We start from the raw sequence: 25,943 nt of genomic DNA, 5'->3' as shown, positions 1-25,943 counted from the left end.
TATATATTCATTTTCTCCCCGCAAACCACTCATCTTTTAAACCACGACTACTTTGAAAGCATTAAAAACACATTTATCCTCTTATTACGTCTCTCATGTGAATTTAAAACTCCGTATTTAACTCATGAATGCAATAAATCCAATTTTCCACATCAACTTGTGTGCAGCAATATACATATTGACACTTGCATGTCAGTTCTCGTTTTCTCCCAGTGCTGGTTTAAACGGGAACTGCAATGCATCATTCCTTCCGCCCCTTTCCCGCTATCCAACCGCTCTTCTCAAGTCCCATCCTAATTCTACAATATCTTCCCCACACGAGGTTGGAAGGTTGCATAATTTTGGTGATAAAGTTGCTAAATTGCTGAGTCCAATCAAGTGAAATGAAAGCAGCTGAACTGACGTGGCAGAGCGTCATCATGATGGGGGCGGGGCTTAGCATTGTCAACATCCTGGTGACATAACTGCTCTCTCCAAAATGGCGACGGCTGAACAGAGGGAAGGTTAGTGGGTTTGTTTGTTAGAAATACCGGTGTTATTACCCTAATTAAGATTTTAGTTTACACATTTTCCACCAGCGACAACGCAATTAGGTTATGGTCTGTATATGTGTGCATATATGGCTCTGAAAATGTTTATCTCGTGCGCACGACATGCAATTGGGAGCCATTTGACGCTAGCCAGCTAATATTAGCTTCCGAACTCATTTACATAGAACAGACAGCCCCCAAGGACTGTGATAGCTAATTAATGTGTTATTCTTGTCTCATAGCTGGTCAGGACGACCCAGAGAGCGAAGATGAGGTTTACGAGGTTGTGGACCTGACAGAATATGCTCGGAGGCACCAGTGGTGGAGTAGGGTGTTTGGGAACAACTCCGGCCCCATTGCTGAGAAGTATTCTGTGGCCACTCAGCTCATGATGGGAGGAGTGACTGGATGGTAAGGACTAGACTGACAGCTGTCATACATGTGGATCCAGTATAACATGTTCTGCTCTGTTGACAAGAGTACAGAAACTCATAAACAACTTTTAACAACAGAACAAAATGCTCCAAGCACTGATAATGCCACAGCAAATAGAGACTCAGTGGATGTGATTTAAGTCAGCACCAGTATTTGAAAAATTGACATTGCAATATGTAGTTTTTCTGCAAGATGACTTCAATAATGCCATTGGGAAATAATTCATTATTCTAGTGTGACTGCAGTGATTGTTTATTCAAGTGTATCTGCACAGAAAGTTAAAATAACCTTTCCCATATGGTGTTACACTGGCAAAAACACTAGATTTTCTTTGCATGGCTTTCAGATCTGCCTTCGCACTCATCATACAAAGCTTTATACAGCTGAATTGAATAGTTGGAAAAAGTTGTATTGCCTCATACGGGGGCATCAATCGGAAGACACTGCCGACAGAGGGCCAGTTTTTAGTGAACATCGCCCCTTTTTTAGCCAGAATATTTTCATAAAGCAGATGTTGTGTTCATTTTTGCAATCAGATCTTCCCTGTTGGTGCTTCTCTCCTGTTTCTCATTTAGTTTGTTGTCCAGATGTCACACCAGCATGTCAACAAACTCTGTGTCTTTTGTTCAAGAGTCCTTGAATCGGAGTAAATTATGTTCTCATACAGACTTTTATAGTAGATTACTTTTAGCAGATGAGAACCACACGAGATTCCTTTTCATGTAAGGAGCGAGTAAAGTTACAACATAATATTTTTGAGTTAAGCCCAAATATGAAGTGGAATTAAACGGTTCTAATTGGGTTTTTACTTTGATCATTTAAGGAAACATTCACCCTTTTTCTCAAAACTTCCAGGTGTGCTGGTTATGTCTTCCAGCGAGTTGGGAAGATAGCAGCTACTGCTATTGGCGGAGGTTTCCTTCTTTTACAGGTAACAACTTCGTAACGCTGTGGCCTCGTTAACTATATATTTACTATGTCTATGTTGTCTCAAAGTGCATCCGTTGTAAGAGTCACACTTTGCCAACTTCATTGACAACTGAAGATGCCAGCTGCACAGCATGCTGCTCAGCTGGTCGCCTCTCTGCAGCAGAAAGACCAGCATTGTGTGTCAGCTGGCGCTACATGGACACAGGCCATCTGGATGCTCATGGGGCATCGCAGTGTCTTATTTTGTCACTTAAAAGCAATCGTCATTTAATTTGACTAGCAGATTGAGTCAAAGACAGCCAGAAGATCTGAATGTAAAAAGTAGCTTGACAGCTGGTTTGTAAGAAATTTTAAAAATATTAAAAGTGAATTCACATTGAACAATATTTAGTTTTACAGCGTTGCATCTCTGAGTTTTTATTTAGGTCGACAGTCTTTCATGTTACGAAGAAACACTGAATTTTGCACCCACAGAGAAAAAAGACAAACAAGTATTTGATTGTTTAAATTGTTCATTAAACTGTTGATTATTTTCTTGATTAATCCATTGTTAAGTCAATTTAAAATCAGAAAATACGGACAAATGTCGATCAGTGTTTCCTGAACACAAACATATTTAGTAAACTGTCATAGAGGAGTAAAGAAACCAGAAACTATTCAATTTTAAGAATCTGGGATCAAAGATTTTTTACTTTGTTTCTGATAAAAATCCCCAAAGCGATTAATTGATTATCAGAATAGTTGGCAGTCCATTTACTAGTTGACCACTAAATGATTAATTGATGCAGCCCTGACAGTCAGGGTCTCAGGAAGCAATTACAGTCATTCTGATATGAAGTTTTGTGTTGGTGTTTTCTAATCAAGGTCAGAAAAAAACACCTCCTTGGCTGGATGCCTTCTAAAATCATTATTTCTACCATTTTAAAGATGACTGCTGCTTCATGTCGCCTCTTTAAATTGAATAAAAGATGACCTGCAGAGTTAGACACCAGTGATTATTCACAGAAGACAGTAGCTTTTAAGAATTGCCCGCAACTTTTAATGAATTTGAATGTTTTGTTTTAAATCGATGAAGGAAATTTGGTTTGCTGTCTGGCTTGCAGGGTGTCCATAAATCTTCATAATATTTCATACCAAAAACATTTATTGAACTTCAAAGTTGAGAGCTGAGACAAGAACAGAGGAGTGCGAATGATCTATGACTGCTTCTTACAGATCGCCAATCACAGCGGCTACGTTCAGGTGGACTGGAAGAAGGTGGAGAAGGATGTGAACAAAGCAAAGAAGCACCTAAAGAAGAAAGCAAACAAAGCAGCCCCTGAAATAAACACATTCATTGAGGAGGTAAAGGTACCTGTAACAACTCTTGCTTTCCTTCTTTCTTGCTTGCTTTTTGCTCGTGATTTAATAGAATTTTGCTGAATCTTTATAATCTTTAAATGAGGACAAATTCTCCACGCCCAGCATACTTCCTGATTTGTAATGAATAAAAACTAATGCATGTATTTTAACCCTCGTGTCGTCCTGTGGGTCAAATCGACCCGTTTTGAAGTTTGAAAATGTGGGAAAAAAAATATTTCCACAGTAAAGTTTCTGATGTCCACATTTTCAACATTTTTGGGAAATGTTTGAACATTGTTTGGTGGAAAAAAAAAAGTTTAAAAAAACGTTTCTTCAGAACATCCACAAAAAAATCAACCAAAATCCAGTGAAATTCACTGGATTTAGGTTGATTTTTTTTGGGGATGTTCTTAAAAGAAAATATTAGAAGTTTTACAAATATATATGTAATCACTTTAGATATTTTTAAGATTTTTTCTGAAAGATTTTTACTCATTTCTTGAAAATATTTACGAGAATTTTCTTGCCAAATTTTTGGGGATTTTTTTCAAATTAAACTTTTCAGGAAAACTTTTGAGAAATTATTGGAATTTTCTTCCTGAATTTTGGGGATTTTTTTTCAGTCAAACAATAATTTTTGTGGCCCATAAATGAAGACAACAGGAGGGTTAATGTGTTCTGAGTTTTTTCCCTTCTCTTCTACAAACCAGCAGTGCACTCTAGTGTTCCGTTTGCGTTACTACACCCAGTAGCTGTGACACAGCAGGCTCAAAAGAGAGAGATTTGAAACCAGTGCGGATGTTTTGCACTTTTTCTAATCCTGAATAACCTCATTCGATTCAGAATGTTGGTTTTGACGAATTTTCCATCCTTTTCCCTCCCCAAAGGCCACAGATTTTATAAAGAGGAACATCGTCTTGTCCAGCGGGTTTGTCGGTGGCTTCTTCCTGGGATTGGCCTCCTAAAGCTGCTGCACACGCTGGAGTCTCCACTTACTGTAAATCACACTATGACATAGGTCACTTTCCTCTCTGTTGTTTACCTCTCGGCCCCATCCGTTCAAAGGTTCATCTGTTTAATGACGTGAACAGGGGGGTTACGTTGAACATCATAGCATGATCTGTTGTGACAGTGGTATTAACTCGTTGTTCTTCTCCCCCCCTGTTTTGAATCATCCTAGCTAGCTATTTCCTTTTTCTGTTTGAGTGAACATTTTGAAGAGTGTGTGCCAGAGCCCTCTTGGCATATCTGGATTGTACTGTGAAGAACTCTTCTGTGGGACCCTCTGTGGATCTTTTTTGCTGAATATGTCAAGCGGCCACAAATTTCGCAGATTCATTTGTTTGCTTTTTGCAAAAGTTTAGATTGTCCTGAGTGTTTGCCTGGAGGATTCTGGTCTCAGAGGCAAGTTGGCAATGTGTGGGCGCCGTTGTAAATATATAGCCAACCCTCCTTTTCAGAGCTGTAAATACACACACAAGAGTAAATATTATATAATGGAACGCGGCAGAGTGGGAAGTTAACGCCAGCCCCCAGTCTAGTGCCTGGAGGCATTTTTTATGTAGCTGTGAAGTCTGTTGGGTTTTTAAGATTTGCCACGCTGGCTGGGGGATTGGAAAAGTTTCCACTCTGAACTCCTAACTGATGCACAACACATGTCACGAGCCAGTTAACGTTGCTTCTGTGAATATCCTCTGCTTTACAGACAACAATGACTCTTAAAGATCCTGTACTTTACACAACTCCCAGCTCCACAATGCCCTTTAATGACAGGCCGAGCATCTGCTGCACCCTAATTACCACCATCACAAGCTAAACACCAAAAGAGCCGCCAGTCGGGTCATTAAAGAGCATAACTGGGGAGCAGTTGCGACTCCTCACGCCCTCACTGTTGTCGTTGTGTGTTTAATAGTGTCAGTGTAGCAATAACAAAACAGCAATGCTGCCGAGTTGTGCTTCATCACTTCAGTTATCTAGATTGGACATCCACTCACAGGAGTCCGGTTCAGTTGATCACGAGTTGCTTACTTTATATATATATTTTTTGCCTTTTTTTCTACCAGTGCAATATACAGTATTTCAGATATGAGTTGTTTTTGCTTTGCAAGAGCTTGTTATGTCTCCATCTGGTGTTTTGTATGATCACGTTCCCTCATTTTTTCTGTTTAACGTTTTTTTGATAACTCCTATTTGAGTTTTGGTGAATTTGGTTTGTGTCTCTTTTGAAATGAAGTTGCCTCATTTTGTTTTAAGTAACAGTAAAATGTTTTAAAAAAACCTCAAACGTTTTCTGTGTGAAGTTTCAGGGATTGGTGGGGACAAAAATGTAAATGCTTAACTCTCGTGTTGTCCTGCAGGGCAAAATTGACCAAGTTTAAAGTTTAAAAATGTGGAAATATATATATATATTCAGTGAAAACGTCTGATGTTCACATTTTCGGGAAATTTTTGAAAATTTTTTGGTGGAAAAAAATGTTTCTTGAGAACATTCACAAAAAAATCTACCAAAATCCAACAAATTTTGCTTGATTTTTTTTTTGAGAATGTTCTTAGTTTTACTGATATGTGTGTAATCAGTTTAGATGTTTTTAGGATTTTTTGGAAGACTTTTACTCATTTTTTGAAAATATTTACAAGACATTTCTGCCAAATTTGGGGGATTTTTTAAAATAAAACTTGTAAGGAATTACTGAAATTTTCTTCCTGAATGTTTTACAAATTTTCAGAAATGTGTTTTTTTTTTTGCTGAATTTTTGGATTTTTTTCAGACAAGGAAACGATATTTTTTTGGTGCCCTTAAATGAAGACAACAGGAGGGTTAAACAATTTTATCGTGTAAAGAAGCAGAAATGAAGGAATTAAATACTCCATAGTAAGTTGACTGACAGAAAATGGATCAAACCATGAAGTGATCAATCTTTTAGGACACAGTAAAGCAGATATTCAGATTTGAGAGTGACGATTTGGTAATTTTTATCTGTTTCATGCCACTGTTTGACATACTGAACATTTGAAATCAGTAGAACTAAAATAAATCAACAATAAAAACACTCAAACATTAGTTGCAGCCAAAGCATTTGTCAGTCAGACTACATATTTTTTTGCTTTTATTTACAAGTTTAAAGGACAAAAATATACATGCAGGTCGACATGGATTTATGTATAACATATTTACAAAAGGCAGTGGACAACATGGTGAACTTGGAATGCACAGATTTTCTCCTCATATACTCACAATTATGGGCTTCCGAGGTTGATTCATGTTCAAGGCCTTGGTCTGGACATGAAACAGAAAAATAACCAGAATGCAACTGTGGAGTTTTTATGAAAGCAGGTTTAAAAAAGCTTTATACAAAAAAAAGAAAAAAAGAATCTGCAATAAAAGGCCACAATTCTGGTTCCTCCTGGTGGTAAGTGTTTTGAAAAAATGAAGCTGTGATTGCAATGTTTCATTGGCTGTTGCTGGAACGTCTCAGATGGGCATTTTGAGGAGGGCACATTCTGTTAGTAGTGTCAGTGTGGTGATCATGTATCTGCTGTTGGAGATCTGAAACGGAAGGAGACAAATATTTAGAGCACAAACGTCGAACTCAAAAGGTCCAAATTATGAGAAAAGCTGCAGTACCTTAATCTTGCCGCTGGACTTGGCTGATCCCAGCGTTGTGGAGACCTGGTTTAGGTTTCCTGCTGACAAGTCCAGCCTGAAGTGTCTGTAAAAGTGGCTCTTCAGCCCCTGCACGAACCTCACCACCTCCTCAATATCAATGCTCCCCGCCTCCGCCTCCTCCTCAGTCCTCTCTAGTCGATCCTTCCTCACGCTCATCCACAACTCCCACGCGTCCTGGGGGTTCACGGTGTAGGTGACCTGCAGCGGTGGCACAACTGGAAGAGTCCAGATCATTTTGAGGTGCTGGAGGTTGGACTCCGTGTGGCAGTTAGTCCATAACGCCGCCAGCCACTGCAGGCTGGTGTGGTTGATTTCCAGAGGTCCGAAGCAGCAGTCGAAGGTCCGCTGGAACCAGGATTTGACCAAAGAGGTGAGAACTTCTGCTCCGCTGCCGCCAAAGAGTGGCAGACAGGTGAAGCCTTTGGGAAGAGACTGCAGGTATTCTGGGTTGCCGTTGATGCAGGTCAACCAGCCGCTCCACACCGACTTCTGTGGTTCATCCTGCCTTGCAAACACTGGTGTTGAATAGATCTGTGGACCATTAAAGACAGTGATATGCGGTTCAGTTTCATATATGGAAATGAATTGATAATTCAGTGTTAAATATCTTAACATTTAGCTTGAGTCATGTGTCAAACCAGAACCAAGCATTGGGGCCGTGGATGTGTGATCTGTTTTATGACAATTCACTGAAGAAAACAGCGAAAAGGACATTTTGAGAAAACTTTCGGGGGTCATATCACCATGTGGTTGGTAAAAAAAAATTAAAATTAAAAAAGCAAATGAAAAATTTTAGCTTTACTTATATTTTAAAACTAGGCTAATCTGATAGGTATGATTCCACAAAAACAATAGTCTAATGTGAGATGCCAAGACGACACATCATCACAGTTGTTTACAATCTGGTCATGGAAACAGGCTCAGCACTGTCAGAGCAGAATTTAAAAAAACTTTCAATCAAGCCCTGAATTCTCCAGACCTTTGAGAATTGATCAATGCACTTTATTTATATCAAACATGTGAACACCAATGTTTGTTCTCACAGCCTTGAGTTGCATTCTTGAGTTAAAATAAGCCTGTGTGGTTAGAAGATTGGTGGTGTAAACTAATTAAAAATAAAAAGATTTTGGCTTTAGATTGTGATGTAAAACTGACCCACCCCTATGTACTTCTAGGGCTTTTAAGTGGCAAAATATGAAGGTAAAATTTATCATTGATACATAAAATATACTGCAGTTATTGCACAAAAAAAATATCAGTTGATTGTAAGGTTGCTATCGTTCATGGACCACATAGCTGATGTTGATTTAAAACCTTTCAAAAAGGTAAAAAAGTGACACTATCATCCTGAAAATCTCCTCTCTCCTGTGCTCACCTGTATAAGGACAGTCTCAGCATCATCATCTGTCGCTGCCAACCCCTGCACCACAGAGAAGGAGACTCTGAAGCCACTCTGTGATCCCTCCACCTCCATTGCCACACCTTGCTGCTTTTCTGCAGCAATGAACGCAGAGAGCTGCCTCGAATACCTCTTGAGCTGCGTGTGTCTGAACTGGTGGAGAGGAGTGACGTATGACAGCCGCCACTCTGTTTTCACCAATAATGCCAGGTGCTCCGGATTCACTTTTTCCTTTAACAAGAAAAGGACAGGATAGAACACATGACCATTCAACGTTTCCCTTTGCAGGTTTAGTAGGACATAGAATATAGTCAGGGATGGATTGGTATGACTCACAGTTATAACATGTGATTTCAAAGCTCTTCTGCTGCTGTTGAGTCTCCGTGCCGTCAACCCTGGAGTCAGGCCGAGCCTTGAAGGAGCACCTAAGCAGCTACGGTATGACTGCCGGTAGCTCTTGCTCCTCCTCTGAACTACTGTACTGTTGGGGGGAGTCCTCACCACACTGAAAATCACACACAGAGCATAACATCAGTCGTCTGTAGCGTTCTGCTGAAGTTAGAAACACAGGAAGACGTTGTATAATCCACTGTAAAACTTTTCTTACATTATCGAACTATGCACTTTTAGATAAGGAGAGAATTTTTCCCACATGCTGTGAATTATTCAACACACTTGAGAAGAAAATATTCTTTATCTTTTCCAATGTGCATCATAGACCCATCAATGTATTACAATCTGCTAATTCTCTGCATGTCGTGTTTACAATAAGTCTATCATCAATGTCCTCGGAGCATGCAAAGCGATGCTAATCTTCATTTACCATAACTGCATTTAGCTTTTGTGATTATGTATTACTACATGCATATTTAACCTATGTAAACACACGATAGGTTGCATTTATATTTACACATACTACACATATTATAGCTGTAGTGCATTATAGCAACTTGTCAGTCCTCAGGGGGGTAAATATTTGATGCTCAAAGGATATTGGATGAAGGAAAACTTAAATATTAGGTGGTCCTTCTTGCAGGAATGTTACTTTAAAAGCAGCACCAAGACTACAGACCAAAGGCTACTGTAAACATAACATAAAGAACCCACCGTTCCAATGGTGTAGATGGATTATATTCAGGTTTGTAGATAACATAACGTGACATTTAAACGAATAAATAGGTAAAATTATCAATCGAAGTGAATACAAAACAGCTTCAGTGCGCATTCACTTCTATTTGTATTATTCTGGAGGAACACAATTGTAAAAACCTGAGGAGAAACTACTCCATCCACTACAGTGCTCCCCTTGGTAAAAGATAGTAGCCGAATTGAAAATTGAAAGACAGCAATTCGTAAAATGTCTTGTACAGCATTATATTAGGTTCACGTATTTCACCAAAGGCAAGTAAACATTAAATTACTTGATTGTTGAATGCTATTCGGCGTGACTGTCTCTTTATACGGACGAGAACGGCAGCTACCAAAGCTAAACGAGCTGTAACGTATTGCTGGCTAAATCTAGCTGTTTTTGTCGCCGCAAAGGCAGACTTATTGTAAAAATAAAATCTTTAAAATGAAATTAGGTAAGACAAGTCAGACTTCTACCTGCTTTGAAGGCGCTCCATGTCAAGCAGACCGACCGAAGCTGAAAGAAACGGGAAGCAATTTTGAATGCCGCGCTTTCCCAGGAGTCTGCGCGGTCGGAATCAGCCAATCACGTCGCGTCAAAGATGATATGGGATTTGTAGTTTTTTTTTTATTTGACAACAGTTCAATTCACAATCAAGATAGGTCAAAACACTAACAAAACGGTTTCGTATTATAAAGGAAATTAATTAATTGAAAAAATTGAACAAAGATAAATGATAGAAGGGATGAATTAAGCATTTTCCAGTAATAATTTTAGAATTAATAACATTTATTGCAGTCTATAATCTTTATGTAAACAACAAAACACTAAAAATGTCCAAACTGTTTGACAAATGATGTACGATTTGGTCAATTGCATTTTAGAGTTCCCTGACCATAAATGATACATTTCAGTATAGTGGAACTCACCATCCTTTGAAAAACTGTGTGAATTTTAACAAAAAACATCTGTGACATGTTAAAATCTAAATAAAATGAAGAAATAAAAAATAAACAAGCTGTTATTTGCAGTAGAGTAAAAAAAAACAAAAATGCTGAGTGGTTGGAATTTTAAAAGGTCAGTATTTTTGTTAAGAACAACGCTTGTAAAGAACTTCCTGTGGATGTGTTTTCTCTTGTCGGTTATTGCTCCCAAGAGAAGAATATGAAGCTTTAAGCACATAGCAGCTCGAGTAGCTGCCAGTTCAGCACTCACAAATTCAAAAGACTAAATGTCCTACATTTGTGCACTGAACTGCTGTCTTATTTGGGTTGTTGCTATAACTACAGACGATATCTCAATGCCACGAATCAAAGAGTGAGTAATTTTATAATAAGATATTACATGAATGACATAAATATATTAATAATTAATCTAAACCAGTCAGGAAGGACAGCAAATGTTCTAAGACTAATCAAAACGGACTAAAGTTTAATCATCAGGCCTGAAAGAGCTCTTGTCTGCCTCATACACATTACATTTTATTATGCTTTTTGTGGTTGAGAATACCAAGGTTTAGGTCAAGTTCAACGAGCAGTGAGGTTAGGTGTGCAGTTCAGTTTCTGGGGGAACAAATGCAAGCAAATGAAACCTCCTTGTTACAAATGTGTATGTGTATTAGTGTGTGTGTGCATATTTCACTGCCAGTTTCACATGCAACCACCAAAACTGTTCCCCTCCCTGTTACCATGGAAACACTGCTCTTTTCTTTTTTCTACACACATATGGTGCCTTTCCACTTGTACTGTTTGTTCCAACTCCCCTCTTTCTTCTCATGCACTTTTGTCCTTATTTATTCTTTCTTGTCTGGTCCGGCCACCGAACCATAAATTTTCTTGTGTGTGTGTGTGTGTGTTTGCGTGTGTCGATTTGTACGTGCTGCAAGTTACAGTGCATTGAAAGGAGAGGCTGTTCAATAGCAGACAGTATGATGACCACATCAACAGCCAATCGGATGATCAGTAGCTGCTGGTGGGCTTCAACCAATGGGGGAAGCTTGCAGATGATGTGTGAGGAGAAGGGATGCGGCGCCATGGAAACTGCAGAGGGTGCCCCAAAGAGAAGAGCGCACTCTAGTGGCACCAGATGTGTTTGTTTATCCTTGTCTGCATGGTTGAGTTCATCCTTCTGCTTGAGAGAACTTCTGGTGCCCTGTGGGACTTATTTACCTGTCTCCCAGCTCTTTCTATCCTTTTTTTTTCTGAGCCAATTTTTAATTTTTGTTAGATACTTTTTGTCTCTGACTGGCACTGGAGATACACCTGAATGATCTGTCTGCTATATTCTGTCTTATTTAATTATAACAAATAGGAAGAATCATTTAAAGAACATGTCTGACTGCAAGGCTAAAAAAAATAGCATTTTAATGTCGCCACATATATTTATCCCTATTTCTTTATTATGTCATTGTTGCACTACCTGCTCTGTATGCCTTTTAAATTGTCCTCTGGGTACAAATTAAGTTTTCTGAATCTGAATCTGAATTAGTAATGCAGGTTTATATAAACCTTTGATGTATGTTTGTGGAAAGACTTGAATTCCTGATATAAACATGCAGATAAATTAATGAAATAGCAGAGAAAAATAATTGTATATAACATGATCTGCTGAATTCTGAATCTGATCTTGGTTTACTATTTGATTCATTTTAATTTAGATAGCACCAATTCACAATGTTCGTCATCTCAGGGTGTTGACAAGACCTTACAATATTGTCTTATGGCGAGAAAAAACAACAAATCCAAATGATTCCTTTTAGAAACAACCTCCAGCAGAACCAGGCTCAGGTAGGGTGCACACCCACCTAACCAGTTGAGGTGAGAGAGTTTATGATATGACAATATTATTCATGATGAATAGTTTAAAAATGGATCAAATTAGACCCAAATATTGTTGTAACGTGATTTTACACCATATTTTTTCTTTTTAAAAATCTCCCATTTCCACGATGGTTTATTTATTTCTTCCCCCCTCATTTTGTGGTGAAATGTGTTGCATTACCTTAGAGGGCATTGAAAATGGGGGCAGTGGGAGGCTACAACTCCTGACATTGCCTCTAGGGGGCATCACTGACACATCTCCGCAATCTCCGCTTGCCTTCCCATACCTGAGGAAATTCCACCTGCACCTGCTACCTACCCCAGAGGAACCCCCCTACCTGCAGAAAGATTACACGGAAGTAAATGAGACTTAATCCTAACATTATTACACTCTAATCGTCTCTAACGCTGGTCTCCAGAGTCTTTGGCCAAAATGTTCCCAATTTCAAAAAAGAAAAGACTCTAGTTTGGGTGGATAATCATACAAATTCCATTGGGTAGGGTTTTTACACAACAATACACACACCTGTGCCACTGTCTAACTATCAGATTATTTGAATGATATATATATACACTAAGCTGTCCATCATTTTTGCAGAGGAACCTCCCTGAGGACCCAGGAGAGTTTGGAAACCACAGAAAACTGCATCCATCAGTCCTTATTTTGTTATTACGAAATACATCAATTTGTTCATATGGCTGCCAGTAAATATGTGGGAAATAAGTTATTACTGAGAGAGGAGGTAATTTAGAGAGCAATAAACTGCATGTTAAATGATGGAGATGAGAAGGGGAAAGGCTGACGTAAGGTGATGAGGTTTGGATGGACCACGCCTGCGCGGGATACGCTGGATGCAGCCGTTGGAGGAGATTAGGAAACTGCGCCTAAATCGGACCCCCACTGACCGCCATCTTGGCTCCACAGGCGCTCAACCGGGACTCTGGGCCCCCTGCTCTCCCTGGCCATTTCGGCTCAGGTCGGACCAGTTTCCTGGACGATAGAGGGAGGAGCCTGGCATTTCTGGAAGTCGGAGAAACATCCAGTCAAAGCCAGCCAGCATCTGAGCCAGCGTAAGAACTGGAGCAACGGTGGACGAAGGAAGCTGTGTTGGAATATAATTCCTATATTCTCCAGCGCAGACGGTGTATGCAGCGGGGCCGTCGTGGACATGAAGCTCTCCTATTTGGGCTCGGGAAGCTGAAGCATATTGCAGCCCGGCCACATTCGGTTTTTCGGTGGGATAAGCCATCTGTGATACACTGGGTGTGCACAGCGCAATAACGGCGCGAGCCAACCGGTAATTCCATCGACAGCTAGCTCGCATTAAACCAGCTAGCCGACCATTTTCGATAGCCCCGTTAGCTTGCGGTGAAGACAGCATCTTTGGTCGGTGCGGTGAAAGAAGTGTCCGTGGATGCTGCCGGGGGAGTCCTGTACCAGACGACACCCACCAGTAAGATACAAACCCGAGGCATGCAAAGAGGGGTGTTTTTTTGCAAACGAGCGAGGAAATCTCCACGCCCTGGGGTCTGGTCTGTGGTTACTATTTAGCTAGCTCGCTGGCTAGCCAGCCTACCAGGAGAGTAGCTCGGGAGAAGGTGGGGCCGCGGAGTGACAGTCTTGGACGCCAGCTAATGTGGCTAGCCGGCTAACTTGGACTCTTGAGTGGCCACTGTTATTCCTCTCTCTGACATTTTGCGGGGTTTAAACTACCGGGAGTGTGTGGGCTGACACGACAGTAACCCCATTCAGCGAGAAAATACGGTGTCATTGATTCCTTCCTAGCCCGTGTGGGTGGGATATCTGGTGGAGAGCATCCTCGTCTACCCGAATGACCATGGCGGACGACGACGTGCTGTTCGAGGATGTCTACGAATTGTGCGAGGTGATTGGGAAGTAAGTAGCCATTATATGCCACTCGCTGTTTGCTGGTGTTTGTCAGTTTTTTTTTTTCAGGTGTGATGTATTGCCCTCTCATATTGCCACACACACATAACACAGCTGCAGGGGCATTGCTGAATTTGGCTGTTCTGATGTTTTGGCCAGCAGGTTTTTCAAGGGGAAAGTTCCTTGGGTGGGTGAAGTGAGGTCAGTGTGGTGCCATTTAACTTCACATGGGATTTAATTGCAAGTATTTGTAAATATTTCAAGAGTCACACACTGTGCCAGACATCCTGACCTCTATGCAGAAGTTTACACCTTCTACCTGAGGTGAACTTTTTCATTACAAGCTATAAAGGTGTAGTAGCTGTCATCTAACTTGTTTACTTTCACTGATGCCATTTATTGCACTTGCTGAGGAGTTTAATTGTCATTCTGATCTGACAGACCGAGTTTGACACGGGCCATGTGGACGATTCTTCTGGCTGCTCATTCAAAACAATCTGCCAGCCGCCTTTTTCCTTCTCGTAATCTGCTTGTTTGACAGTGGCCACACCTGCATGTAATTGCAGTCAGACTCACTAGCCAAACACTTGGTGGAAGTGTCAGAGGGGGCGTAGCTTTGTTTGATTTCACAGTGGCATGGACCAGGAGATTGGCACGCTGAAACCACGAGGGGCAAAAGTTTAAAGTGCCATGAAATCTGATAATTGCCACAGTTTGCATGTTGCTTCTGTGTGGTCAGACATGGCTCCTCAAGTCCTGGAGGTGAGGCGGGAAGCCTGAACAGGCCTGGCCTACCAGTCAGTCCCCTCCCCCTTGCAAGCTTTCCCCCATTGGATGTCTGAGGGTCCATTAAGTTTGTTGAAGGAAAAAGACACGCTCTCGTCTGACCCTTGGGCCCTTTTCTTTATCCTGAGAGTTCGTGTTGCCTTGGTTCCTAATTGATGGTTCATCCAGGAGCACTACCTTGGAGTCTCAAAGAGATAGATATTACAAACTCTGTATTTACATTGTTGTTCTACTTACTTACTGTTATAAACTAGGGCTGAGTGAAACATTATTGAAATTTCTTGTGGTAGAGTTTTTCACAGCTACCTTTCAATGTGTTTTCAGTATTTCTACATCCTGCATCAAGGACCACATTTGTAAAGGTAGATATACACAGGTTATCTAAGTAGGTGGGATATATTAACCTCTACCTGTGCAGTACTCCCTGCAGACAGCGTGGTGCAGTCGTGCAGGTATTGTCACTCAATCCAGACGAGTCAGTGGAAGAGTAGAACTTGAGCAAACAATAGTTTAAGTCATAATTTAAGAGTGGCGCCACATTTATGTCACAGAACAGACCAGAAAATCCCTCTCATCCAGTCAGTTCTTTTGCGAAACTGCAGTTGATGGATCAAGTGTGTTGAGTCCTGGTGTCTTGGGATGTGTTGCGGGAAGAAGAGGGGGGGATCATTTTTCCTCAGCCCTGAGGAGGAGGGGAAGAGGCTGAGGGAGATCAATGGAGACAAGTGGAGTTGGGAATGTGATGGCCCTGAGGCAAAGGATATAAATAATGCCAGCAGACATTGACTGCAGCACTCTGCCATCTCCCACTTTGTTTTTAACCTTCTGTTTTACTGTTGACACTACTGTAGGTAGTGGACAGTGTGGCGGACTGCGGTGAAACCTGAGGATGTTAATTAAAATTTGAAATGGAGGTATTTTTAATAACTACATAAATCCATCATTAAAATCTTTCCTGGTTTGTGGGTATTCCTCCCTCATTTTAGCGTAAATGTGTTTTGTAACAGAAGCCAGGACATTTTGTCATGTGAGGGGATAGTCAGATTTATCACCACGCAAAATGGATTGAAAGCAGCCTGACAATTATTTGACTGTTCATTGGGTTAAATTGATTGATAAAATAAAGGGTGCCCCTCGGCTTTTCATTACCTCATTACATTTCATTACATTTTTCAAGTCCTTGCACCTCAAATACAATTCAGAAAGCTTTTTTTTTAAGTTTCTTGAACTCAGGCTTATCTGCAAGTTCACAAACATTGAACCATTAATGAAACAAAACTGCTTAAGGAAGTGTTTCATTAACAGAATAAATATTTTAAGGAAGTGAAATTGTCTAATCCGAATAACTTTCTATTAATTAGTTTGTCCTTTACGTCCTTTGTGCGATGTAATTGTTGATTTGTCTCTCATAACTGGATGATCCTTCGCATGTGTCTCCTACTGACCTTTAACCTCAGCTCCTTTCAAACTTGTACATAAACCCTTTTATCCAGTCCGCTTCTCCCTCACGCTGCTATTGTTGTCAGAAAAGTCGTCTATTATTGTCCCTGATCGGCTTGTGTCAGAGAAGAGCAGCCCGGCTGGGTGGGATTGAGAGCATCACTGTCCAATAATCATCTCTACTAAACAGGGATTGTACAGAGAGCCATGTTCAGGGTGATTTCTACTGAAATACGGTTAGTAGCTTCATATAGAAAAAGTTTCTTAGATGAAGCTGTGACGTTATACTCTAGTTTTCCCTTTCTAGATTTTCCTGATGTAGCTGATCTCCGTTAAGTTGGTCTTGTGTTTAAGGTGCACACAGTATCCTGACTCAGGCTTTTTCTCTGCTACATTTCTCTCCTTTACCTTGTTGTTGTCATTATTTTCAATAGAAAGATGCGCTTTTGCTTTTCTGGCAGCAGTCCGATCTTTGCAAGGTTTCAAAACTGTGAGCCAAAGCACACAAAGTCAAAATATATGAACTTTTAGCACGTCAGATTCATCAGGGTTTATAGTTGCATGGCAACGGCAAGAGCTGCATATGTCTGTGTAGCATTGCTATAAAGACAGACATGGGCTGTGTCTGACTTTTACAACTCCTGTTTATAAATGTTCATTTAATTCCCCTGTCGTTATTCTAGCCTTATTTCAACAGAGAAAGATCAGACAGGTCAGGTGTCGGTTTGACTCCTGACTAGATTAACTCTGGTGAAAGATGACACGGGCTATTGACCAAGTGTAGGCAGTCCAGCCCTGCTCTTTATGTCCTCATCATTTGTAGTTTACATAGTAAATATATGATGAACATACTGCAGTAACCGCAGGCCTGTTTTTGAGATTTCAGCTTCAGTTGAAGTGTTGGTGAAGCACTGAGGCAATTTAATCCATTTCTGTCTGTAATGATTCTGTTTGAATAGGACTGAGGTTGTTGAGAAGCACTGTTGGAGTCACAGTGCTCTTTATTTCAGCCCTGGGGTGCTCATTAGAGCCAAGGATATTGGGATGTGCAACTCACTCTGAACCAATGAAGTGATCAGTCCTCTGGCTTTTTCTGAGTTGGATAATTAAATTGCTTGGGCAACATTTAGATCTCAAATTTTCATTGATTATTTTGTAATTTTTAGTGGTCTAATGATGGTTTCTTCCCAAACAGATGTAGCCTTTAGTGTACAAATCTCAGAAAAAATGCTTCTCTGCGGGTTAGGGTTAGTAAATAATATAAGGAATACCATTCTGGTTTTAAATTCATCATAGGACTATTATTTTTTCCATTAACCTGTAAATCCTTCACTTAAAAAAAAAATCAGAAAATAGCATAAATACTGTATGTTGTCATATTTTCCCAAAACACAAAGTGGTGTCTGCTTATTCTGTTTGTGGAAGCAAAGATATTCCATTTGTGGAATTTGCTCTAAATGTTAATCATTGAAATTCTTCGTAGCTAATTTCCATAAAACTGAGTGGTCATTTTAAAGCTATTACATTTAACTACAACCCATTTGGCTGATTTTGCATTGTCTCACCTCTTTGTTATGTACACAGCTTTAAGGCAATCTGCTGCTACTTCTGACTCTATGAGGGATTCTTTCATGACGTTTTTGCTAACATTGTTTCAGGGAGGTGTTAATTAGTCTCTGTAGAGATTTTGAAGGCCACGTTTGGTGTTTATGCAAGTTTAGTTTGCATGTGACGACATGTATATAGTATTTTGGTTCCTTTATGTATGTAAATGAGATTTTGGAGGCTATTGTTCAGCTGGAAAACCCAGGGATCAAGTCCCAGGGTTGGCAAGCCCTTCAGTGTCCTGAAGCAAGACACTGCTGCAGTTCCTGCTGGGATCAATAAAGTATCACATTACTGACTGTGTCATCTGGCCATCAGTTTTGTAAAGGAAGCCATCAAGAGGAAGTCATTTCTGCTTCATTAAAAAGTCATGCTTCTACTTCTTTTCAGGTTGTTTTTAGGTTAAAAAGTGACATGTATAAAATGTGACTTTTGTGGCACTATGTAATACAAACACTATACTGTTATGTGTCTCTGCTAAACTTCTACTCTCTACTCTACACTTTCCTCTCCATGTACAGTATATGCTCCTTTTAGCTGCCCACACACAGCAGATCAATAGTTGTGAATGGATGATGTAAAGTTGAGGCTTCCTTTCAGACTACAAGGCCAGACTCTACGGGGAGGTTTAAAAAATCCTGGATCCTCCTTTGGCTTTTGGAGAGGAAAGGATTTTCTGGCAAAGCTTTAAAACCTCCTGAGGGTATCTCGGCTCTGAATTTCAGTTTGTAACCCGAATGCTAATTTCACTGCTAATATTCAAAGGGTTGTTTCCCTAATTTGCATAAAGAAGTGCTGTGGATTATTGTTGCTCAGACATACACAGACTGCGGTTGCACAGCTCTGAACTTTGTTGAACTTGTTTAATTGAAATGCTTTGCTCTTAAGCTCTGTTTGGGCAATAGGGCAAACAACAGTTAGCTGGAATTTGTCGGCTGGAATCACTATTGTGTGCTCACATATTTCAAAGGACATTGCTCTGTAGAAATGTATGAATAGTCCCAGCTTTGTGTGTCTGTAGGCATCACTAGTCTTAACTAACTGTGACATTTCAAGTGTAAACCTTAAAATCAGCTGCATTTGTGGTTCACAGCAAAACTTTGACTTTACCTTTCTGGTCTGCGCATCGTTTTTGTGTGCGTTGATTTCACTGTGCCATGAATTATAGGTGTGTTTTCATAAAATAGCAAAGTGGGGGTGTGTAGAAAATTAGCACTGTAGGCTTGTCACTGATGATAATACTGAACAGGACAAAACCATACAAAATGCAATTTATAGCCCTGCACTAACCAACACCAATATTTACCTATTCTGAAAATTCATACAGATTATATTACAGTATTTTGCAGCTGCACAAACATTATCTTTCCCCAAATTTCTGTTACAAGCTAGCAGTGAATTATGCTAGCTGCTGGCCACAGCTAAAGAGCAAAATGCTGCTTTAAGCAAAGATTGTCGCTCTCAAGAGAGCAGTACCAGTAATGTGGAGTGTGCAGCTACAGATGTGCTATGTCCATGTTTGGGAGAGGAAAAAAACCAGACACCTGAGAGGAAATTTGGCTCCTGTCCATTATGGATGTTAAAAACGCACCTAGCACGCAGTCTTTGATTTCCATAAAGCAGGGAGCTGAAATGAGCCGAGGAGCAGTCTGTAAAGATTGCCACTTCGGGCTAATGTTTGATGACTGCTGCTGTCGGATGTGAGCCATGTGTGGGCGTTTTGTATGAGCCCACTCAGCACAGCTGCGGTGATGTCAGTGTGGCATGCGGCCTCTCGGCTTCCTCACACTCAGACAAACACACATTTGCACTTGTGTCTTTGTGAGGGCGCTCATTGACAAATGCATTCCCTGGCCCCTTCCTAAACCCTTCATCAAACCGAATAACGCATAACCTCAGCCTGAACCCAGCTGCAACCTTAAGTGTAAAACCAAATCTGAGCCTTTACAAGGTTTCAGGAAGTAATAAAAATGTCCTCACTGTCCTAAAATGTCCCCAAGGTTTCGAGCGTGTCCTCAGAAGGATAGCCAAACAGCTACACATGCATGGATGTTCACTCTCTCTTTTACAGTTGCTTGCCCTCTCATAGTGCCTCAATAATAGGTACAGTGCATGGCTGAATGGTCTTTTTTATTTTTTTTTAATTCCTCATGATGAGATGAATTACATTTTAATTCATTAAACTAGAAGGCATCTCCCAACCCCCTTTTCTCTTTCAACACACGTAATGTAAAAACAATCCATACAGTCTTGCAGGTTCACCCAGCCCCACCTCATTGCTTAATGGAAGTAATGACTTTTATTGACACGCTGTGTGTCCTCAAATACAAACTGGGGCCCTTTATTTACCTCAAATGCAGAAGGTAGCAGGCCTTTATTTGAAGCGGGCAAGCTTTAATTTAGTCAGCTTGACAATTGCAGTTGGTCATGTTTTAGTGTGAAGCCTCATTTTGATGCACTTCCGTATGCTGTTAATACAAACTCAACACCTCCTGTAACTGTTTAATATGAATTTCAGTGGACAGAAACTCGTATTTTCTTAACATTTGTGGGCATATCATGTGCAACAACAGCCAGATGGGATTAAAGGACAACAAAGGAAAGTGGATGAGAATGAATTAACCAAACGCAAATGCAGGAGGCCCTCGGTTTACGATGTCCTCGACCTGTAGTGTTTGCCACTACGTCCGAGCTGGTTACGTGGAATTAGTTGGTGAGTGGAGTGGACGAATAAGTTGTCACACGGTCCTATAAGACGGCTTTGTTTCCATTCGCCATTTGTAAGCATTACAGGATCCCCTGTAATGTGACAGTTGTAAACCTGTAAAATGTCCTCCTCACACAAAGATGACAGTATTGTAGACAGGTTTTATTTGTTTGAGTCAACCACGCCCCAAGTCGTTGTTAAAGACACTGCTTTTAATTGATTACTACTTTTTATTTGAAAATACAGTTCAGTCCCAAGATGGCTGCATCCTCCGACTTAACTTGCCCAGACCTTTACCAGACAGATCAGAAAAGATTGTGGTGTTAGAACTGGGATGTCAGAAGCTCCATCATGCACTCAAACAGCACTCTACACCTCCCATTTAATAATGGGTAAACACAGCTGCTACAGCACATCAGCCCAGGAGGGCAAGGGTCACCGGGGCTGTCGGATCATCAGTGGGATTCCTGTGGACTCTAAAAGGGAAAAGTGTTGCATTTTACAGTTCTCATGGCCCACAAGCTGCTCGCCTTTGTTTGTATGGGTTAATCATTACAGCAGATGTGAGAGACAAATGTGAGAGCGAATCAGCTGCAGCTCCCACACTCACAACAGGCACAGACGCCTGAACTGGATAGCTTTGACTGTTGATTTGACACTAAAATTTATTTGCTAATTCGGTTAAAGCAGTGCCCGTTAATGGCCACCACTTTGCTTCAGCAAGTGGGTGTTGCTGTGTGCGTGTGTGTAAATGGTTTAAGTCTATTTGTGTGTGTCTCTTTAGTAGCATTGGTTACACATCTGAGGATTACAGACCTGGGAGATGTAGAGACAGCTGTAGCACGGCAGGGGTTTGTGTATGTGATTGTGTCTTAAACTCTCACAGGACCACGACACAGAACATATGTAAATGTCTCAGATTTCAGTGCCTGTTCCCACAGATTTATTTCCTTTGTTCTAATGACAGAATGCTAACTCTTGAAGACTAATGAAACATAAATGTTGTCGTTCCTGCATAGACTACAGGTCAGAAGTTTGGGGTCACTTAGAAACGTCTTTGTTGTTGAAAGAAAAGCATTTTTTTCAATGAAGATGACATTAAATTAATTATAAATCCAGTCGAGGCATTGTAAATGTGGTAAATGACTATTCTAACTGAAAATCTTTAATGGAGCATTTTCAGCAACCATCACTCCTGTGTTCTAATGCTACATTGTGTTAGCTAATGGTGTTGAAAGGCTCATTGATGATTAGAAAACCCTTGTGCAGTTATGTTAGCACATGGATAAAAGTGTGAGTTTTTATGAAAAACGTGAAATTGTCTGGGTGACCCCAAACTTTTGAATTGTAGTGTGTATCAGGGCTCTGGACTAACATTTTACTGGTTGCACCTCTCACCTTGTCACAGGCAAAACTCATCACTTGCTGAACATCTCCTTATCAATAGACACTACAATTTACCAGTGTTCCCTAAACGCCCCACATTGCAGGCAGCTGTTTTTGAAAATGGTTAAACTCGGGTGTTCTAATGTCAGAGTTGTCCCAGATAAAACTGAGTAATTTTTTTCTACATGTGGTCTTTTCTATGAGCAGCACATGTAGGTGCGTTTCACAACAAGACCGCATTTTTCAGCATAAATGACGCAGTACTACTTTCCACCACTGTGGTTAACATAGTAGCTGTCTGTGTGGGTTAGAGTGACACTAACACAGTTTAATTACCATCATGTCCTCCCACAGTGCGACCACTTGAAATTTCAACTCACATGCTCTTAAAAAAAGTTACAAATGCGACCAGTCTGGAGCCGTCATACATGGCTCTGACCTGTTTGTTGTCATGAGGAATTGCACTTCCTGTAGATTGGAAGGAACCCAGGAGGAATATTTGTAGGAAACTTTGTAGGAACATCCAATAAATTAGTCTTTTGTTTTTGTAATAAGCAGTGTTGTAATGATTTAGGTAGTAACTACTTAATATGCTAGTCAGTCAACAAAAAATCAATCCAAAATGATGTGATGAGTGGAGCAGCCAGAATTAATCGACAAGTTGTCATCTTTTAAATTAGTCTCCAACTATTCTGATACCAGATTATTTGGTTTCAGAAAATCGTGAAGCTTCTTAAATTTAAATAGTTTTAGGTTTTATTGTACCTATTCACAGCTAAATACATTTGAGTATGTCATCTTGAACTTTCTGAAAGACTGATTGGTATTTATTGCCATTTTCTAAAAAAAAAAACAACCCAATCAGTCGAGAAAAGAATCAAATATGACAATAAAAGTCAGCAGCAGCCTTTGTAATTAGTAGTTTGTAATTCATCAATTAATCATTTTTAGATTGGATAAACAAATACGTATTTATTTTAAAAAAATAGAATTAAAACCAACTCTAAAATTTAGTTTGTTCCAGTGAGCGGCAGTCTTTCCAAGCGGCCTTCTGATATCAAACACTTGATGGACAGCAGCCATCACACCCTAACGTCTGACAGGAAATTGGAAAAGTCATTTCCCCCAATATGTTTGGCTACATATGCATTCACTGTTCTGGCAGGTTTTTTTTAGATCCTGGCTTTAACCTACATTCACAGGCAGACTTCCAACAGAGAAATGTTACAGAAATTCAAAGCACAACAATTTGCGTGGGACTAAAACGTTTTGGGTTTGCCACCAAAAAATTAACATCTACAGTGAGTGTCTCACGTAGTTTGGAGCTGGCCACTATTATTGTTGTAATTGTCCTCTGCTTGAAATTCCTATTAGATGTCAGACATAGTATTATTTAAAAGAGAAAATAAACCAGAGAATAATAGCAAGGGTTAAATTTGAATGGCATCAATATATCTTGGTGCAGTTTCTACTTTTTGTCAGAAAATAGATTAAATAATTATCATGTGATCCAAAAACCATGCTGTTTGGATATTACACCTCTTACTGTCTCAAGTTGTCCAGTGTTAATTTTCTAAAAATACATGAAATCTATACGTGGTGTTGGAATAGCAAACAGTGAGTTGTTTTGGAGAATTGTGTCGTTGAATACAATTGTTGATTTATTTTTTTTATGCCACAGAGCAGATTTTCTTGTTAGAATACAACCAAAATACTCTGTAATACGTTGCTGGACTACTCTCTTCATCTTTAATACAAACTTTTGAAAATTGCTTTTGGAAATAGGTCAGGAAAACTTGCTTTATCACTTCCACATGTCAGCCCCTATACGCCTATATGAGGAAACACAAATTTGCAATATGTACCTCCTCCTTTGCCCAGAAATAAACCATGCAGGGAAGGTCTGTCTTGCACAGGTCTCTATAATAAAGCTTTTATTTTAGTTTTTACAGCTGCGCTGCACCACACTGCTCTATAATTCCCACTGGCACGAGCATGGAGGCTACGGAGCGTAGCTAACCACCCACTGTAAATCCAGAACATTCTCAGGAACAACACTATGTCTGCCCATTGCACTAGGCTGCTGTATGTTCATTATTATGCGTTTATGTTGAGCGCACAGTGAACTCAGAGCTATTCCTGTGTTTCAATGTGAGGAATCGCACAGAGATTATGTGTTTTTGTAGACGACTAACTCAGCATGTGTGCGTTTTGCAGGGGTCCCTTCAGCGTGGTGAGGCGCTGCATCAACAGGGACACCGGCCAGCAGTTTGCTGTAAAGATCGTCGATGTGGCCAGCTTCACCTCCAGCCCTGGCCTCAGCACAGAAGGTGAGCAACACGGCAGACCTGGTTTGAACTGTGGCTGCGCTTAAATCTCGTGCTTGTTGCCGTGCACTTTGAGCACCAGATGGGTGGGGTTAACAGAATCAGCACAAGAGAGCGTAGTTGTTCTCAGAGTCGGTGAGTTACACTTTTGAATGGATATCTTTGAAAAGATAAAAGATAAAAGAAAGAAACCTAATGTGTGATCTGCTTTTTCTGCTGTTACGCAAACCTCACCCACCTGCTTCCCTCTGTGTCTTTAAACAAATGTTGGGAATAATCTGCAAATACTCTTTGGATTCAATATCAAACATGGAGGCACACACACAGAGTGTATAATCTCATTGTCGCACATAAACAAACGAGGCATAATGTCACGCATACTGCGCCCAGATGAGTAATATGTTGGAGCTGCATGTGTTTGCCTGTTTGCATGTGTGTTGTGTAGGATGTGATGGTGAATATGTGTGAGATACTGTGGCATGCCATATCTCACCATGTGGTTTTGTGATTTGTCACGCTGAGGTCTGTGTGTGTTTGTGCGTCTAAGAGGGAGGAAGAGAGATTGAGACAAAGATCATAGGTGTGTGTTTGTGTGTGTTGGTGTTAAAGTTGGCATTCAGTGTGAGCCATCTGTGATGCCCCAGTCAGAGATTAGCCTGGCAGCCAATAACAGCAAGACAAGGAAATGACCCAGGGGAGGAGAAGCAAAAAGGAGGAGATTTACACCAGTGTTTCCCTTAATCTACAGCCCAGTTAATTTGGATGCTAAATATATTCACCTCAAAATATAAACCACTCACATTAAAGGTTTTTTTTTTTTTAACCTCAGAAGCATTCAGACGAGTGTTGTGTGTGTGTGTGGTGTCATTTTGGTTTCCAACATCAGATGCAGCGATGGGAATGTCAAAAAGGGTGTCGAACTCTTCAAATAAATGATGGTATGATGAAGAAACACAATGATATGCTTTTTCATGTTGCGATAAGCACAGGGCAGGTCATTTCAGAAATGTGAGGGTTTACAGGTGGAGGCTGTTTCATATTGGATCATTTCAGGCTCTGTTTTGTAAATAGAAGGCAGGGTTTTATTTGTGATAGGCATTTCATTACTGTCAGATAGATACTAGTATGAGTAATAATTGTAAATCGGTGTAGAAGAAAATGCAGCCAGTTCGGAAAAGACTGTCATATACAGAAGTGTTTTCATTGTCAGTTAATTTGATGATATGTTATTATTTTGTGTTTAAAAAAAATCTGAAATGGCTGAAAGTTGCCTGAAAATGTTCCAATTAAAGACATGAACAATTAATCAATTCTTCAGTTTATTTTACTGCTTCATATTCTCTGTCAGCTCCTTAATTAACTGAGTAACAATTTCATCTCTATAAATTCTTTTTGTTGTCTGTATTATCTATAAAATTTTCTTAAGCAGTTGATTCAAATGTCATAAAAGGGTAAAAAAAAACGTCAGTGTTTCCTAAAGCCCCTAGTGACATTCTGAAATGACCTGTTTTGTCAACAACCCCGACATGTTGCTGCTTCAGATTTTTCTTGAAG

At 40.2% G+C, this 25,943-nt stretch overlaps 3 protein-coding genes across 20 annotated transcripts in view; 2 read left to right on the top strand and 1 right to left on the bottom strand.

Annotated features, from left to right (window-relative positions):
* Nucleotides 1-359: 359 nt before the first annotated feature.
* LOC110964454 (FUN14 domain-containing protein 1) lies at nucleotides 360-5,520 on the top strand. Of its 2 annotated transcripts, none has more exons than XM_022213184.2 (5): nucleotides 360-503; nucleotides 773-941; nucleotides 1,821-1,896; nucleotides 3,111-3,239; nucleotides 4,124-5,520. In XM_022213184.2, the coding sequence occupies exons 1-5, from the start codon at nucleotides 479-481 to the stop codon at nucleotides 4,199-4,201; spliced, it is 477 nt and encodes a 158-aa protein (XP_022068876.1). In that variant the 5' UTR covers nucleotides 360-478; the 3' UTR covers nucleotides 4,202-5,520. The 2 variants fall into 2 exon arrangements, with proteins under 2 accessions (XP_022068876.1, XP_022068875.1); XM_022213183.2 differs by having other exon boundaries at nucleotides 3,111-3,245.
* A 778-nt stretch (nucleotides 5,521-6,298) lies between these two features.
* Nucleotides 6,299-10,269, bottom strand: cenpl (centromere protein L). Its single transcript, XM_022213206.2, has 5 exons — nucleotides 9,908-10,269; nucleotides 8,639-8,807; nucleotides 8,279-8,533; nucleotides 6,862-7,434; nucleotides 6,299-6,783 (listed from the first exon to the last, which is right to left on the bottom strand). The coding sequence occupies exons 1-5, from the start codon at nucleotides 9,925-9,927 to the stop codon at nucleotides 6,709-6,711; spliced, it is 1,092 nt and encodes a 363-aa protein (XP_022068898.2). The 5' UTR covers nucleotides 9,928-10,269; the 3' UTR covers nucleotides 6,299-6,708.
* A 2,867-nt stretch (nucleotides 10,270-13,136) lies between these two features.
* LOC110964456 (peripheral plasma membrane protein CASK-like) overlaps nucleotides 13,137-25,943 on the top strand; it is a 46,374-nt gene continuing 33,567 nt past the window's right edge. For 3 of the 17 annotated variants that reach the window (XM_022213193.2, XM_022213189.2, XM_022213187.2), the window contains exons 1-2: nucleotides 13,139-14,147; nucleotides 24,280-24,392. In XM_022213193.2, the coding sequence (XP_022068885.1) occupies nucleotides 14,083-14,147; nucleotides 24,280-24,392 (178 nt within the window). In that variant the 5' untranslated portion in view covers nucleotides 13,139-14,082. Of the gene's footprint in view, nucleotides 14,148-24,279; nucleotides 24,393-25,943 lie in introns of all 17 variants that reach the window. The other 14 variants (XM_022213200.2, XM_022213198.2, XM_022213196.2 and 11 more) reach the window with 8 other exon arrangements.

The sequence above is a fragment of the Acanthochromis polyacanthus genome, chromosome 22 (genome assembly GCF_021347895.1).
Source record: "Acanthochromis polyacanthus isolate Apoly-LR-REF ecotype Palm Island chromosome 22, KAUST_Apoly_ChrSc, whole genome shotgun sequence".
NCBI classification, from domain to species: Eukaryota; Metazoa; Chordata; class Actinopteri; family Pomacentridae; genus Acanthochromis; species Acanthochromis polyacanthus.
This window is presented reverse-complemented; position numbering and strand designations above follow the sequence as displayed.